Raw genomic sequence first — 17,939 nt, forward strand, 5'->3', positions numbered from 1 at the left:
CAACCTGACTGAAGCGTTTGATTTAATAATTCATGACGCTCCGTGGATTGTGCTCCATAGATATGCACGATGAAGAAAGTTCACCTTGTCCTGCAATTGCTACAGGATGACATGAGAAACCTGAAACAGCCACCTTCAAAATCTGAACCGGGGTCAAGCGAGGGTGCATGTTAGCCTGCGTACAATCTACTCAAACGTGATTATTTAACTCCCAGATGTCGGTATTAAATCTCAGTTGGATGTAGAATGTGGAGCCAGAACCTAAACTGAACACCACAGATATACATGACCCATAGGATGGAGATGACTCCAGTGTCATTGCCTATTCTGCAACTAAGTTGGAAGCCACTCTTGATGGTCAGTGAAGTACTCCACTTCAAAATATGTTTAAGGAGAGACTCTGGAAAATGTTGAGCTCTTCCCAGAACTTGGTCACGTCCTCTCACAAACGGCTACTATTGACAAGGAAGTCTAACTCCCAATTAGCTCAGCCTTCTACAAACTATGGTGCTAAGCGTTTGCCAACAATGGCCCCACAAATATCCATGTCTACAGAGCAGGAGTTATTACCACACTATCATACTGCACTGAGACCAGCATTGTCCATCAGGGACCCGTGAGAGTGCTGCAGAAATTCAATCAGAATGCCTCTCCCACATCTGCCAGATTCAATGGGAGGACCACTCATGTCTCTCCTCAAACCAGCTCTACCTGTACCCAGGCAAAATTCCTGCTAAGCCAGCTACATTGGACTGGACACTGTGACTTGCCGGTCAGAAAGTGTCTTCCTTGCCAGATCCTGATTTCTCAGCTCTCAAATGGCCAGCATTGCAGGAGAGGACACAGAAAATGATTCAAGGACACACTGAAGATCTTCCTGAAGTGCTGAAGCATCAACATTAGTGACTGGGAGGAACTTGCAAACATTGAAAATGGCAATTAGCCCTTTAACACACACATAATATTTTAATGATGATACAGCAGCAGCAGAGAAGATAAAAATCCTGTGCTTGGGATCCAAGTAAATGTTTGGGACATCCTACTCCTCGAGTCTGAAGATCAAGAATTGGGCTGTTAAGTACCATAATGATCCATGTCAGAAACCTGCCGACCTGCAAAGACATAATTCCTGAACTGAGGGCCAGTGATTATATGGTCGACTTTCCATAATATTAGGCCAGTTTCTCTCTCTCCCTCTGTAACCAGCTGAACGTTCTCAGCATATTCTGCTTTTAATCTTACTGTTTAATAAGTGCTCCCTAGTGCTCAGAAGAATCAAGCTAAAATGCCAAACCATTAGCCCCGAACATTGCCTCCTGATACGTCATTCATTCCAATTATCAGAAAACTTGCCGAAAATATTTTCTTCAAATGGCAAGCCCTGTACTCTAATGGATATCAGCACAGCTGAGGCTCATTGTGCCGGTTAGGTAATATTTGATTTTCACAGATTCCTTTGAACTTCAAAGTTCCACCTCACATGTAATAAGTACTGGGCCTATCCATACAGAGTGATAAAACTGTACAATGCACATGTTCAGACCACTTCACTTATCCTTAAACATTTAAATCTGGTTCCCAGTCAATCTGCAAGAGTCAAACTGTTGTTCTTTGGGACGTTTCAGTGGAAACCATAATCCTGTGCTCTATGATGTTTCTCTGTTATACTGTGAGGGATAACAAAATAAACTCACAATTAGTTCCCTGTCTGTCTGGCAGTAGTATTAGGATGCACACTTTTCAAATTTGCTGTCATGTCAGGGATTTTGGTCACACTATATTGAATGTTGGGTGTGTGCCTGTCTTCAATTTGCAGGACCAAACCTTTCAAGGATTCATTCTATGAATATATAGGGGAACGCTGTCAACTGAGCATTGAGTCAGGCTCTCAACATCAATTTTCTGCCTTATATGTTGCTAACACACAACGCACAGTAGTCAGCACGTATCATTTTAAAAAGAGCACAAGTGCCCACCTTTCCTCAGGGTATGGGGGCTTTGCTCACTTGGCAGTTGACTTGTGGCAATGCTTTGCTGGAGGCTGCTGGAAGAAGTCACATGGTCGGAAACAGGTCTCCCTTTCTGTCCAATCACAGGTGAAAGTTCTTTGCCTTTCATAGCACTGAAGAGAAAAGAAAAGGATTAATTGCATCTGTATATTCCTTTAACTTACAAAGGTAAACACACAGCAGTATTATGCTCTTACAAAAACTTTTTTATCCAATGTGGTAAGCTAACTTAATAATAAAATATACATGTCAGACATATACATAAACCCTACAAGTGTTTTTCTTTAAACTTAATCCTCTACAAGTTACATTATCTCAATAGAAGACCTAACAGTTTTCACATACATGTTAATAACTCTTTCAGAAAAACTCATAGCATTGAGGCAGGAATTCTAAATATTTACCTAGTCAGCCTGGTTCCTTTGTCTCTGGCACAGGCACAGCCGACCCATGGGGGAGAGGCTGACACAGGAGGGTTAAAGGGGGTACCACAAGGGTCGTGCTTGGTTAGGAGTAGAGGGGTTTTGATGTAGACAGGTGAGATATTAGTTTCAGATACATGCGAGTCAGTGAGGGGGCTTTGCTTAGAAAGGTGCAGGGAGCACGGCTTGGGGTTCGAGTTGATGTCAAGCTGCTGTGGGGAGGAGGGCTGAGTGAGAAAGGTTGGGCTGTACCCTGACCACTTTTGAGGGGAGGAAGCTTGAGGGAGACCCTCGGGCCGAGCAGATGGCTGAGCCTGATGGTAGAAATGGTGGGCATGCTGGTAACAAGAAGAAGGGGAAGGTCTTTTATTCTCTGGGGAAGGGTAAGAGTAACCGGAATCCAACCAATTGGAAGACAACTCGTCTGCGCTGTAAACGTTAAAAAGAGCAACAACATTTGTTTGGGGAGGTAAAAAAGAAAACAGGAAGGAGGAGGAGAAATCAACAGAGAAAAAAATACAAGGTTTAGTAACTCAGACACAGCATGACAACACATAACATACATTCACTGTAAAGCATCAAAGCAGTGGCAATAAGGTGGCTGGGTGATTGCACAACACACAGCAGACATGAAGAACTGAGCACTGCCATGCTGAACTTGAAATCTATGCAAAATGTTGTTTCTCTACGCATTAGAAGCTAAAATACAAAACGCACATGCATTCACTGTACTTCAAAACATCAGCGACATATCAACAGCTTCTGAAACTGTTCTAATTTACTGCATGTCTTTTGTCATTCTCCAGGGGGGCAACAGTTCAGAGATGTATAATAAATGAGAGGAACAAGTGTTGTTTTGAGAAGTTTACTGGAACAAATTAACTCTGGATTATCAGGTGCGTTAGAGATAGGTCTGGCCTGGTTGTGATTCTAGTCAATATTAAATGGTGGTTTCTTAGTGCTCAGTAAGATGATCTGCAGGTACTCAGTTGTGTATGTAAAGCTTACCCACCATCTTCTCAGGAAACAGGGGTAGTGTAAATCAAGGGAAGGAAACCTTGGCTTTGGGTGACAATGGAAAACATGCAATATTGATTGAGTAGCACGTTATAAATCTCTGGATGGCCCCTGGCAAAACAGTAGTAATATCCTAACCTTGATCCAGGAGGCCAAGCAGCATCATAGGAGCAGGAAGGCTGACGATTTGGGCCTAGACCTCTGATGAAGGGTCTCGGCCCGAAGCATCAGCCTTTCCTGCTTCTCTGATGCTGCTTGGCCTGCTGCGTTCATCCAGCTCTACACCTTGTTATCTCAGATTCCCAAGCATCTGCAGTTCCTACTATCTTTGATCCAGGAGTTTCGGCTTCAAGTTCCACCTGGTTCAGAGGTATACAATAACTTCTCTGACCAGGCTGATTAGAAATTATCTGAATTCCTGGAGCTTCTGGTAGCACAGTGGTAATGTCCCTATCTTTCAGCCAGAAGATCTGGTTCCGTGCTACTGCTCCAGAGGTTTGTCATAATGTGTCTGAACAGCTTTTTTTTAAAATACAGCATAAGCCTCTCTGGGTGTAAGTGAAACTTGGGAGAGATGTATAATGATCAACATTGCCCAATTTACGCTATTGTTCAAAGTCAACATGACAAGTCCCTTTGGAACTGCCAGCATCAACAATACGCCAAGGACAACCTTAAAAATGGTGTACTAGCAGATCATTTTTCTGCATCTTTTTAAAATTACGTCTAAAGTGGACTGACATCTTTGATGTGTAAATACAAAGTGCTGATATAGAATTTACATAAGTCATGATTTTAGCAAACAATTATGGCTTGTAATTTGTAAGAAAACTTTTAGAATTGGTGGCAATGTGATTGTGGCCTAACGCAATGGTAAAAGTGCACTGCAGTTGGGTGACTGGATTTTACAATTCTGAAAACAGTTAAGCAGGGACCCTGCTAATCAGGCTTTTTCTCTGACAATTATTAGCGAAGACAATAGAAGTTTTTTGATCTTAATCATAATTACGGAATAGGACTCCAGTCATAGTTGATAAAGGAATTTTGTTATTTGTAAACTTAACTTTACAAAACAGGTTACATCTCAGGCATTCAAATTAAATAGAAGTTTCTTACATGAAATGCAATGTGGGTAATAAATATAATGGGTGAAATGGGCTGGCTGGTGTTGGACTTCTAGCTGCTACAGTATATAGTCAAATGACCATCTTCCCTTTCTGAGAAATTAATGTCTCCAATATCTGTTGAAAAATAAACACTTTCTTCAGAGTTTATCAGCTTGTGGCAGTGAAAATTATTAGTTTTGGACTAAATTAATTGCTGAATAATATGCTGCATTGAAACAGTAACTATATCAGAATTATACATAAAATAAATGGAGCAATTTGACAAAATCCATGCAGAAAATTAGAAATTGATTGAATTTTCTTTTCTAAAAAAAGACAGCATTGTTGCAGGAAAGTAACAGAAACATTTCAAGAATTTGATTTGACTGCTCATGAACACTGTTAACTTCAGACTGTTTGGTATTTCATTATTTAATTAAGCACAGCCACAGGATAAACGTTCTTCTGATACTATGATTAACTTTAACATCACTACTTACTATAAGTGAATACCTAACCAGCTCAGTTTCAAACTAATAAGGGATTGAATTTGGAGTGCTTCAATGTAAAGACTTGTGGAATTTTCTGATCATTTCTGCCTTGATTTAACTTGTTGGATGAGTTAATCCATGTGAAAACTTTGGTTAAAAAATACCTGATCTGAAAAGAATCATAATTGTTTCAAATAAATGGTTCATGTGCTTGACTGCTCAAATAAAATTCTGAATGAAATAAAGCAACTTTGTGCCTTCCTCCTTAATGACTTGAGTGCTTTGCTGGTTAATCCAGTAATTATCCAAATACATCATTTAGTTTATTTTGAAGTGCAGTACAGTCAACTAGCTCATTGTAAATAACATTAAAGTAACAAACACTGGTTTCTGTATGGAGTCATTATACCCCCGGTATTCAATCTATAACGCAACTGATAGCTGAATTATCTGATTGTCATTTTTAAACATGCCAACATGTTTATATCTTGACCTCTAGTGGTAACTAAATTGAATCAGACAAAAAATGCACACAGCATCTAATAATATTATTTTGTAACTTTGTGACTTAATTAGATCGATGTTAATGATCATTCGCCCAAGGGTATAATGGACTAAATGGCGACTGCTTATTATTTGGCAGAAGAAGTAGAATGTCTGCACATTCCCCCGATCCCAACAGATATGAATTCTATTGTACAATGACAATCGGCATACTAGGAACCTAAGAACTGGAATAAGCACTCCATAATTTTTTGTCTGTTCTGCTATTCAATTACACCATGGCTGATTTGTATTTTGATACCCAGTCCCCAGCCTCTGTTCCACATTCTTTAATATTCTTAAAATCTAGCCATTTCCTAGTTTTGTAATTTTTAATTAATCCAGCTCAAAAGGATTTAAGGGAGGGAGGTTTAGATTCTGCAAGCTTTTTTTCTAAAGAGGTGCTTTCTAGCTTAACCCCTGAACAGTACATTTTTAATTTTAAGCTTATTTCCCCTTGTTCTGAACTTCCCAAACAAAGAAATAACTTCTTGTTATCCATCCTACCAAATACCTTCAACGTCACAAACATAACAATTCGATCGCCTCTCAATCTTCTACACATAAGTGAAAATGTGTCTATTTTAGAAACTTTGTCTCATAATTTAACATGTTTAGCTTCAGGTCCATTCTGGTGAATTTGCCCTGCAGTTCCTCCGAGGCCTGTATGCTTTTGCTGTGGCACAGTGACCAAAGCCAAAAGCTGTAGGGTGGTATGGTAGTTCAGTGGTTGGTACTGCTACCTCACAGTACCAGGGACCTGGGTTCGATTCCACCCTCCAGCAACTGTCTGTGTGGAGTTTTCACACTCCCCCTGTGTTTGTGTTGGTTTTGTCAGGGTACTGTGGTTTCTTCCCACAGTCCAAAGATGTGCAGGTTATTTGGATTGGCCATAGAGTCCAGGGATGTGCAGGTTTGGTGGATTAACTGTGGGAAATTCGAGGTTACAGGGTAGGGGATATGGGTCTGGGTGGGATGCTGTTTGGAGGGTTGGTGTGGACTTGATGGGCTGAATGGCCTGCTTACACAGCATGGGGGATCAGTGATTCAAAATATCATCCAACTCTGCATCACTTCCAGTCCTTTGTATTCTTGCTCCCATAAAATGGAAGTCATTCACCTCTTTAATTACTTTTCTACCTGTCCACTAGTTTATAGTAGCTCCTGTCAATCTCTCTGCTCATCTACAGTTCTAATTTTTCACTATTTACAAAATTCTCCGATTCTTCTCAGCTCGGCAGTGGTCAAACTCGCAGTTGCTCACCATCTGCCAGAGTTTTGCTCACTTTCTATCAATGTCACATCACAACATGCAGCTGCTCGCTGTGCCATCTAACCTTAATGTCAGTATTGGATTGACAACTCTCCAATTCTCCTTGTCAAACATTACAACACTACAGGGGTAGTAGAAACTGCTGATGCTGGAGAATCTGAGATAACAAGGTGTAGAGCTGGATGAACATAGCAGGCCAAGCAGCATCAGAGGAGCAGGAAAGCTGGTGTTTTGGGTCTGGACCCTTCTTCAGAAAAGGGTCTGAACAAGAGTCCAGACCCAAAACGTCAGCTTTCCTGCTCCTCTGATGCTGCTTGGCCTGCTGTGTTCATCCAGCTCTACACCTTATCTCACAACACTACAGGGGTTTTTTTGTGATCCTGAAAGCTGTGCAATATTTTCACACCACTGCCCTTAAGAGCTGTCACCATTTGTCTGATGGTATAGTTTAACCTGCTGCCCAAACAAACACATTATGCCTTCATTATGCACAACTTTTGGTGCAATCGGATAGGTCACTTCTCAGGCCACAATGTATTAACTAGTTTGTGCAATTGTACTGATGTGCACCAATTCCTGATTCAGCTCGCACCATGTGCCAGAAGCTCAGGTAACAGTCAAACAGAAAGACAGGAGTGCGAGGACAGGAAAGGAAAGCTCCAGAAGCTTGCTGACACAGACACAGCAGCTGCGACACACTCTTACCTTGCACGTTCAGCCCCGGGTAGTGGGCCGCTAGGAGGAGGAGTGGGGGAGGGAGAAGAGGAATTTTCTACAGACTGCTCAGGGATTGGCGACTGACCCGAAGCGGCAGGTTCGGCGGGCGGAGGAGGGGGCTGCGTGCCGGGTGGGGTGGAGGATGTTTTTCGGACTCCGGAGGAGCCTCTGCGGGCCACCCAGGATGTGTCCATCACCCTCACACCCATGCTACAGGAACACAGAGACACCATCAACACTTCAAAGAAAAGCACGCTCGGCTTTAACAAAAAAAACAGCTTCAGAGGTATAGAGACAGAAGTGAAATCTTTACAAAATACATTTAATTACAGATAAGAAAAGGATAGATTTAACAGTAGCTATTTGTACTCCTGACTTACAACATAATTACCTAGCTTAAAAAAAACTAGATGAATAAATTTTGTAGAAAACATTACCTGTGAACACTAGACTTAAGGCCTGATCATCAGAATCTTTGTTGCTGTTTAATGACTAGTGAATGTGGCTTCTATGCTTTTATGAAACATACTGACTTTTGCTAAACCACAGCATGCTATATTTGTTTAAAACTAGTGCACCTTTTGTGGATAGTTTTTATGTCCTGGAAATAGAAGACTGGTACCTGCACATGAGAATGATGTATTGGAATTGGAACAGCAATGAAAAGTGTTAATTAGGTGAATAGCCCACATAGTGACTCACACAGCACACGATTAACCACTGACCTCATGAAGTTTCACTTCGTTTGTTTGTACAGCAGAATAGTATCATCAGAAAATCAGAAGCTTGAAATAAGATGGTTTACCTTTGCTGAAAAGGAACTTACTGACTTTGTAAAATAACTAACATAAGACACTCTTTCATGTTCTGTCCTCCAACCTATGTCTCCCTGCCCAGAATATTTGAGAAAAATAGGAAACTCTTTTCTAAAAGGCCTGGAATATCATTTTAAACACAACCATCCCATTAAGCTCGTAAAGTGCAACTGCTCTACATTTTTGAAATCCCTGATGTATTGAATTTTTTTGTAGCAGATTCTCAGTTCAGTTCAGATTAAGTTGCCACTCCATTCTTTAAAAAAAAGATTTTATTTTAAATACAGACATGAAAGGAAATAAAAAGCTGCAGTTATTCCAACATCCAAGGGTCGATAAGGTATTTTCTCTTGTCAAGGAATTTTCAAACAAAACGGATTATAGCCTAGTGATTATTTGGTGAATTGTGACGCATACAAAATGCATGTGTTGTTTAATGACAGACTTACTTTCTCCTGGCTCTAAAAGGATTATTTTACATGTGTGGCATCTGGTGTGCGATGAACTGAATCAAAATGCATACTTGGCACACCCATTAGCACACAAATATTTTATAATCGGCCAGAGATATACACACCCATACACTGTACACACATACACGCCAATACACATACATGCAGACAGATAAGCACTCACATAAACATATACATTGGAGATAATATCCACTTAAACAGAACAAATAATTTTTGGTCTGGAAGAGATAAAGATGCACTGTTAACATTTTAAATTTCTATGTTGTACAGTGTACTGTGTTAAGATAGAATTTAGGTCCAACAGGATTTCAGTGTAAGTGATTTTTAAAATGTTCCTCATCATAAAAAAAACTAGATAATGAAGTATCTCTGAATGCATAAGTATTATCTCAAAATCCGCAGATGACACAAAGCTGCATGGGTGAGCTCTAAGGAGGATGCTGAGACGTCGAAGTATGATTTGGCCAGACTGAGTGAATGGGCAGATACAGTTTAACATGGAAAAATGGGAGGTTAGCCATGTTGTTAGCAAATACAGGAAGGCAGGTTATTATTTAAGTGGCTGTAACTTGAGAGAGGGAATATTCAGTGTGACCTGGGTGTTCTTGCGTACCAGTTGCTGAAAGATGCAACAGGCAGTAAAGGCAAACTGTATGTTGGCCTTCATAGTGAGAGGATCCAACTACAAGACAAAAAGGTCTTGCTGCAGTTATACAAGGCCTTGATGAGACACACCTGGAATACTGTGCACAGTTTCGGCCTCCTTCTCTGAGGAAGGATGATCTTACTATAGAGGGGTGCAGCAAACGTTTACAAAATTGATTCCTCAGATGGCAGGATTGTTGTATCAGGAGAGATTGAGTTAGTTAGGATTGTGTTCACTTGAGTTTAGAAGAATGAGGGGGAATCCCTTAGAAATCTAGCAAATTCTAGACAGGTTAGATGCAGGAAGGTTTTCCTGATGGTGGGGGAAATCCAGAACCAGGGCTCATACTTTAAGGATAAGTGGGAAATCTTTTAGGATTGAGATGAGAAATTTCTTCACCCAGAGAGTGGTGTGCATGAGGAATTCAGCACCACAGGAAGTGGTTGAGATCAAAACATCATGTGAATAAGAAAGAAGTAGATCTAGCTCTAGACGTTAAAGGGATATGGTGGGGTGGGGGCATTTAGGTTATTGAGCTTATTGATCAGCTATAATCATATTGAATAATACAGCAGGCTCAAGGGGTCAAGTGGCCTATTCCTACTACTGTCTTCGATGTTTCTATGCAAGTTCAGCACAAAAGTATTTCACGTGAATCCAATGACAATTTAAAAATCTTTGTCCAAGAAGGTTTATCTACCACTACTTAACGAAACTGTTACCTTTGAACCCAACGTTTATGGAAGTTGCACTCTCTGGCATCCAGAGTTTAGAATAAGAAGTGATTAGTTACAAGAACCCACTAAACAGCAAAAATCATTATGAGCATAATTCCAGAGATGCAAGTTGAAATGTTATAATTTTACCTGTGACCAGCTTTAATAACAGTCTGAATTTTAAATAGGTGTGGTTTGGGATTTGGAGTCTTAAACACTTATGGCTCTTATTTACTAACTCACATGGTTAAAGGACATCACTGGACAGTCCAACCTCAATTACTGATGACTGCCATGGCCAAAACTATAATATTCAAACAGCAAAGAAATGAATATACAGACATTGTGGATGTTTATATCCTCCATTCTGCTTTTGGCTATTTTATTTCAGAAGATGTTTACAGAGTCTACAAATGTTCAAGGTTATTTGTAGACATGCAAGAAGTCATATTCTGATCAGTCCACAGCTAACCAGTGTTCGATGTGAAAGAATCATCATTTCTCATCATGGCCAGAGAGGGAAATTATGGGCCCTGGTACTTCTGGTGTTCCAAAGTTACTTATTCTCTTCCCCTTTCTCCCCACCCCCAATTTAACCTTCTTCCTTACATCCCTGTTGTATGCAGAATTGGGGTAAAAATGTTTGTTTAGTAAAACCTTTTGACTTTTGTGGTCTATGCCTCTATATCTAAAGGCCACCAAAATCTCAGCTTTGTCAGACAATGACACACAACTTGGTCATTCGTATAATGCAACCAGATCTGCTTTCTTGAACCTGGCCCCATTCAATTTCTGGACATAACATCCAAAGGACTTGACTCTCACAACCATCACAAGCAACAATCCAATGTACAAATGAGAATTTCTTGAACTTACAATGACATTTCTATTGGTACATAACTCCTGTTTTCACTTCCATGTTTAAAACTGAAGAACCTTCTAATAAATTAGCATCAATCAATACTCTTGCAATGTTGTGCTTTTCTAGCCTCACAAGTGGGAATTGTCTACAGAAAAGTTACATTTTGCATGGAGTGATGAATATTTTCTAATTCAAAGTTAAAACTAACCACACTTATCAGTGCCCACCATGAAACAAAGTACTGTAGATATTAGAAATCTGAAATAAAAATACAAATGCTGGAAGTCCTCAGCAGAGTTGGTTCCAGTGAATTGAGGGTTTGAGGTAGTAAAGTTGGTCTTGCGTGGAACCTGGTCACCTGCCAACATTTTTTTTACAGGGGAACATGAGGGGATTAGGGAGTCCTGGTAAAGACAATCCTCACTGACCTACTTGTGCTCCAACAGCCTCTAGAACCAGTCAGAAGAAAGAAGAGTGAAGATTAAGGAAGTCGCACTCAATGATGACAAGGTTTAAATGGATATCTACAAGGCAGGCCGGAAATAAGGGTAGTGTGGCCTGTTCAGCTACTCAGCCAATGACAGCTGTTGCTCTGCATAACCGTGGTTATTGGCCATGTTTCTGGTCAGTTGGGATGTTCTATGGACAGGATTAGCAGCTTTGGGGGCTGACCATCCAGACTGATGGACCATTTCGCCAGTGAGCTGGGGCCTCCTCTAGAAGCAGTGTTTGTTCCCTCCTTTCCTAGCCCTTCATTTCAGTATTTTTAAAACAGACGTGTTAAATAATTACAGCTATTTTCAAAATGTTGAACAATGAAAGTTTCTGTTCAAACACTGAATGCTGATGATGTCTCTTTTGAAACTGTTACTTTGAAGCTGGATAGTGAAACATTCATGGGTTCATGATGACACATGAAATTAATTCAGCCACCTAATATGTTTCTGCAAACTGTGCTCTATGTGTTACTGATCTTTACGAGAGGTCAGCTTTAAAGGCTACATGTTCTGAGCTTGTAAGATTTGGAGTTAATCTGCAATGTAGGCATCACTGGCTAGGCCAGCATCTATTCCCCAGAGGACAGTCAAGAGTCAACCACATTGCCATAGATCTGGAGTCACATGTATGGTAGACCAGGTAGGAATGGAAATTTCCTTCCCTAAAGGACATCGGTGAAATGTCCGCATGACAATCGAAAATAGATTTATCGTCATCATTAAATTCTTAATTCTATATTGTTACTGAATTCAGTTTCCTCCACTAGCCATGGCAGGATTCAGACCTTGGTCCCCAGCCTGTTACCTGGGTCTGTGGATTAACAGTTCAGTGATAGTACCTCTAGGCTATCAGCTGTGGCCCTTTGAGCTGCAAACACAAACATCAGTTGCACTTGCTGCAATGGCTGCTTCATAACTTATAAAGTATTTTACTGTTTTAAATGGCCTAGTCCACGGAGTTTATCAAAGTCTGAGTAATTGATTCTTAAACCATGATCAAAAATAATGTACGGTGGCAGCCGTGAAAACATTAGAGGTGTTTACATAATATGATCAGTTAAACTAGCATCTGACTTCATCTGCATCGAGATAAGGAATGGTGGATTTGCGTTTCATACCATCAGTTTCATGGTAAACATCAGTGTCATCATACCGTATGAGGTGTTTGCAAAACGCAAATTAGCAGTCTTCATAAAGTTATTGGCTATAAGTTATTGACTAATGCTGACTATTTCCCAGGGCAGAAATGGCTAGCACGAGGGGTCATAGTTTTAAGCTGGTTGGAAAGTATAGAGGGGATGTCAGAGGCGGGTTCTTTACACAGAGAGTTGTGAGAGCATGGAATGCGTTGCCAGCAGCAGTTGTGGAAGCAAGGTCATTGGGGTCATTTAAGAGACTGCTGGACATGCATAGGGTCACAGAAATTTGAGGGTGCATACATGAGGATCAATGGTCGGCACAACGTTGTGGGCTGAAGGGCCTGTTCTGTGCTGTACTGTTCTATGTTCTATGTTCTATGTTCTAAGTGACAATATACTGCTCCTGTGAATTCCAAAACAGACGTTCCCATAGACATGAGGTACCATGAATCGAACCTACAACTGTAAAGTTTTTAGCCTTTAAAGTGTTTACCAGTCCCACATGCAGAATCAATAGTGCGAGAGTACAAGTACAATCACTTCACCTCAACATCTCAAATGTTGTGTGAATAGAGTCAAAAACCAATGTTTGTTTGTCTCCTTGATATGCTAATGTACAGAACCAAACTGCGTTTGTGACTATGTACATACAGATATTTTTATGAATAAAGTATATTTTTGAAATTTAAAAAAAACTCAAATGCGGTCCATCTTGGACACTGCAGGGACAGTAACTGAAAGTATACCAGCAGGCCGCGAACTTGCACCACGGAATCTATGGAATCAGTCAAGTATCAGAGACATTGCAGAAAGTGCAACAAGCTATTTGAAAAACACTTAGAAAACTGCATTTGAAAGATTAGGTGAAGCAGAAGAATCCCCTCTCTGCAGAGTAGAGAAAAATCAAAGTTCAAGCATCAAAGGCTGAATTCTTAGCTCAGGATAAATCCAAACTTGAGAATATCATCTCTGATGCAGTCTTTAGATGATACCTCAGTGTGGACTCATGAAAAACTGAAACAAAAAGAGAGCTGTATGAACTACAAACTCTGTAACAACAAATCAATGAAATGATTGGTGGCTTTTGGAAAGATCTGGAGCAACTCATAGGCAAAACAGCACAGGCTTAGCAGGAGCAGATACAGAAACATTGGCTTCCGCTCCAAACAATGCTTGAGAAAATGACAGGCTGCAAGAACAGGTGGAAGGGCAAAATGAACAAGGAGCTACAAATCACTAATGAGACAATTCTTTCAGAGATAAATGTCGTTAATGATGCTCTGTTGCAAGAACTCAAGGATGTAGAAAAGAAACAAAGGACCACTGAAGCAGCACGAGGAAGAAGCCCATCTTTTAAAGCAAATGAAAGAAAAACAAGTTTGGAGAGGCTGAAGAGTTTGTTGAGCAGGTTCTGATGGAGAAAATATATTGGATTAACAGAAGGCAAAAATTTTGCTCGAATGATAAGAATCCAGAATGTAAAACCAGAAGCTTGAACATGAGTTGGAAGCTCTCACGGAACATAGTAAATACCAAGAAAATAGAACCACTCAAAACAACTTGAAGAACGAGATCAATCAGTGACTAATCTGGACCAATACATGGCTGCAGCGCATCAGAATAAGTAAAGTCTGGGATAGCAACTGCAGTTCATAAAATTTAAAAAATGACAACACAAACACGAACAAAACGCAACATCAGTAATAACTGTGGAAATGAAAATGCCTTCAGGCACAGTCACCATTGTGAGATTTGGATGTATCAGCAAATTATCCATGTGCTGTGAAGACCCACTTATCATGATAAATGTTTAGCCCTCGTTTGAAAAGGAGGAAATTCTTGCCTTTAGAGAGTTCGCCTTAAGGATGCCATATGCTGTGTGTGTAAAATGATCAGACTCTGCTGGACAGTTACTTTGCTGTGAGTCTACAAGGTAATACATAGAAATCAGCTGGTTTCTTGTATGATGAGTTTTAATGTTCTAATTAAACTTACCCACATGTAAGTGCATTTGCCCATCCCTCTGAGACATGCCACAAATACTGTCCTTTCATCCACTTTTCGCATTCATGGATTATTTTGTTTCTCTTTTTGCAGGAATGGTAAGAGTAATGAGGACACACTGCAGACTTGCACATGTGATGGGTATTTCAGGCTGTCATGGAGAAATGTAATCCACAGGACTAAGATTGCTGAGGCAATTGTCTGGTTTTGTTGGATAACACCTATAACACCTAATAAACTGTACTGAGACATGCAACTTACATCCCTTACTTACATACATATCTAACAGCAACTACGATGTAAACAAAGACAAACTGGCTTTGCGGTTTTCGATCAATTATTGGGGGGTGGGAAGGGTATTTGAAGGGGGGCACCTTTCATTCTATTTGATAATTGATTTCATTGTGAAAGTGTTTTCTCCATAAAATCTGTCCCATTTTGCCCATAATTTTTATATCATACCAGGCTGTACAATTATACCAGAGATAACATAACAAATAACATGTTCTAACTAATGGCCACTTAAGGGCTTCATCCTGCTGTTGGCAACTCACCAAAAGGATTGGCCCATGCCAAGTATCCAGCTTGGCAGATTTCACAGGTGGTAGGCAAGGCAGGGGGTGGCAGCAACTGTCCAGGGCTCTCAGATGAGGGTGGAAGTCACACCCTAAATCAATTAGCCATCCAATGGTACTTCATCTCCCTGATCAAAGCATCTGCCAATATCTCTACTGCAGTGCTGGGATATAAACTCCTAAAATATTGTTAATTTTACATTTCAGTATACTTTATGTAAATCATATGTACCTCATTATTGTGTGCAAAGAATAGCAGGAAATCCATTCCAATTTGTCAGGGGTGTGTTTATTTCCTGACTACATTCCAGACTTTTCTGTATGCTGAGGAAGTAAATTGGATAAACAACACTCTTGGATATTACAGCTTGGACATATTCTGATTGAAATTTTGTAAATTTCCATCGTTTTTTGCCCAGGTTCCAGTGCAGTTGGCTGAGCCAACTCTAAACTGGGGTGGCATGGTGGCTCAGTGGTTAGCACTACTGCCTCAGAGTGCCAGGAACCTGGGTTCAATTCCACCTCTGGGTGACTGTCTGTGTGGAGTTTGCACATTTTTCCCATGTCTGCATGGGTTTCCTCCCACAGTCCAAAGATGTGCAGGCTAAGTGGATTAGCCATGCTAAATTACCTATAGTGTTCAGCAATGTGTTGGTTATAGAGGTATAGGTCTGCATGGGATGCTCCAAAGGTTGGTGTGGACTTGTTGGGCCAAAGGGCCTGTTTTCAACACTGTAGGGATTCTATGAAAATAAACATTGGGGAACTGTAAGTGTGATTTGCTCAGATCTGATTATGTTTTCTGCTTTCCACCATCTTTTATGCTACTTCAAGTTGTAGTTTACATCTATTAAAGCCTATCCATAAACAATGGCCACCCTGCTAAGTCAAAACTGTGAGAATCTGGCTATTGTTTTGGCTTGGGAAAGATCTCATTTTCATAGATGCACTAGTAAGCATCTTGTAAAAGGTTTTTCATATCAATAATAATTATTTTGCTATGTAAAAAACTAGAATACACCAGTGAAACTATAAGTACTAAAGAACAGATATTTCCCAATTCATTTTCATTAATCTTAACTCTTAACCCACAGTTACCTCTTATTAAAAATACGCATTTTAGGTGATGTACACTTTCCCAGCTGTTTGACTAAGTACCAATTTACCATACTTAAATATATCAAGGAATACTTCATCAGAGAATGAAATAAAACAATTGAGTTACAAAGGAACATAGGAAACAGGAGCAGGATGCCATTCAGTCTGTTCAGTCTACTACACCATTCTACTGGATTGTGGCTGATTTCTACCTCAATGCCATTTTCCCATACTATTCCCAGATTCCTTGATATCTTTAATATCTTGAAGTCTACTCATCTCTGCCTTGAAAATTCTCAATGATTGAGTCTTTACAGCCCAAGTGGGCAGACAGATGCAAAGACTAACAACCCTCTGGGTTAATAATTCCTCCTCATCTAAGTCCTAAATAGTTGACCTCTTGTTCTTAGAATGTGTAGGGGCTCTAGACTCAACCAGCCAGGAAATATTCTTCTTGTATCTGCCCTGTCAAGCCCTTTAAGAATATTGTATGCTTCAATGAGAATACCTCTCACTCTTCTAAACCCAAGAGAATAAAGATCCAGTCTGCTGAAGCTCTCCTAATAAGAAAATCCCTCCATCCAAGAATTTGCTGAGTTTACCTTTGTTGTACCCATTCTGTGACAAGACTGTCTTTCCTTAAGTAAGAGGCCAAACTATACACTATACTCAAGGTGTAGACTCACCAAGGCTCTACACAAAGTCTTCTTTACTCTCCTTTGCAACAAATTTGCTGTCCAATTGTGCTGTTTGATTACACAAATTAATTTTAACAGAAGTTGAGCTGCAACCTACTTACATTTATTTCAAACACATTTCAAGTTCATTATGCCCAAAACAAAAATTCAACCCCCAAAAATGAAAATCATTTCAAAGTCCTTAATTTGGAAGGAGGGAGACGCATCAAAATTGAACTCGCTGTTCTTCCTTACCAGGCAACAATACATCCAGTATTGCATTTGTAGCTTTAATTTTTAAAATGATTTTCTGAGAAATGGGTCTCACAAAGACAGGTATAAATCATCAAAAGCCAAAGATCATTTCAGCGGAAATTGGAAAACTAAAACAGCGGCCTAAAGCATCAGGTTGCAACTCCTCATCTTAATGGAATATGTGACACAAGAGATTCAGGAGCATTTCAGCAGTTCAAATCCAAGTGAAATAAATGAGAAGATCATGGAGGAGTGTGTGAAAATTGGAAAACAATAAATTGTCTGAGATCAAATAAAGTGGCAGATTTTCATGGATAAAAATTCAGTACCCTTTCAGAATACTAAGAGTAGCAGCACCTGCCTCCCCCTTTAAATATTGTCCAGCAACTTTGTATTCAACAAACTGGTTTCTGGTTCTCTCCTCTCACTCAAAATAACAGGTAGAATTAAGCACTCCTGGCGCACATGATAAATCTATTGTAGGGGCCTTGCCAAATACATAACATATATATGCCACAGATTTGGTGAGATTTGACATTTTGATTTGGTGAAAAAGATCTCTGTCTTCTCATACCTTTGCATTCGGTAAATTATTTTCAAGTTG

The 17,939-nt window shown here is 40.0% G+C and overlaps 1 protein-coding gene across 13 annotated transcripts in view; it reads right to left on the minus strand.

Moving 5' to 3' along the window:
• LOC125463603 (rho GTPase-activating protein 44-like) overlaps positions 1–17,939 on the minus strand; it is a 306,257-nt gene that overhangs the window by 15,284 nt on the left and 273,034 nt on the right. For 7 of the 13 annotated variants that reach the window (XM_048555074.2, XM_059653787.1, XM_048555070.2 and 4 more), the window contains 3 exons: positions 7,567–7,788; positions 2,414–2,860; positions 1,977–2,122 (listed from right to left, as the gene is read on the minus strand). In XM_048555074.2, the coding sequence (XP_048411031.1) occupies positions 1,977–2,122; positions 2,414–2,860; positions 7,567–7,788 (815 nt within the window). The remainder of the gene's footprint in view (positions 1–1,976; positions 2,123–2,413; positions 2,861–7,566; positions 7,789–17,939) is intronic. The other 6 variants (XM_048555078.2, XM_048555080.2, XM_048555079.2 and 3 more) reach the window with 2 other exon arrangements.

The sequence above is a fragment of the Stegostoma tigrinum genome, chromosome 22, assembly GCF_030684315.1.
Source record: "Stegostoma tigrinum isolate sSteTig4 chromosome 22, sSteTig4.hap1, whole genome shotgun sequence".
Classification (NCBI taxonomy): Eukaryota; Metazoa; Chordata; class Chondrichthyes; order Orectolobiformes; family Stegostomatidae; genus Stegostoma; species Stegostoma tigrinum.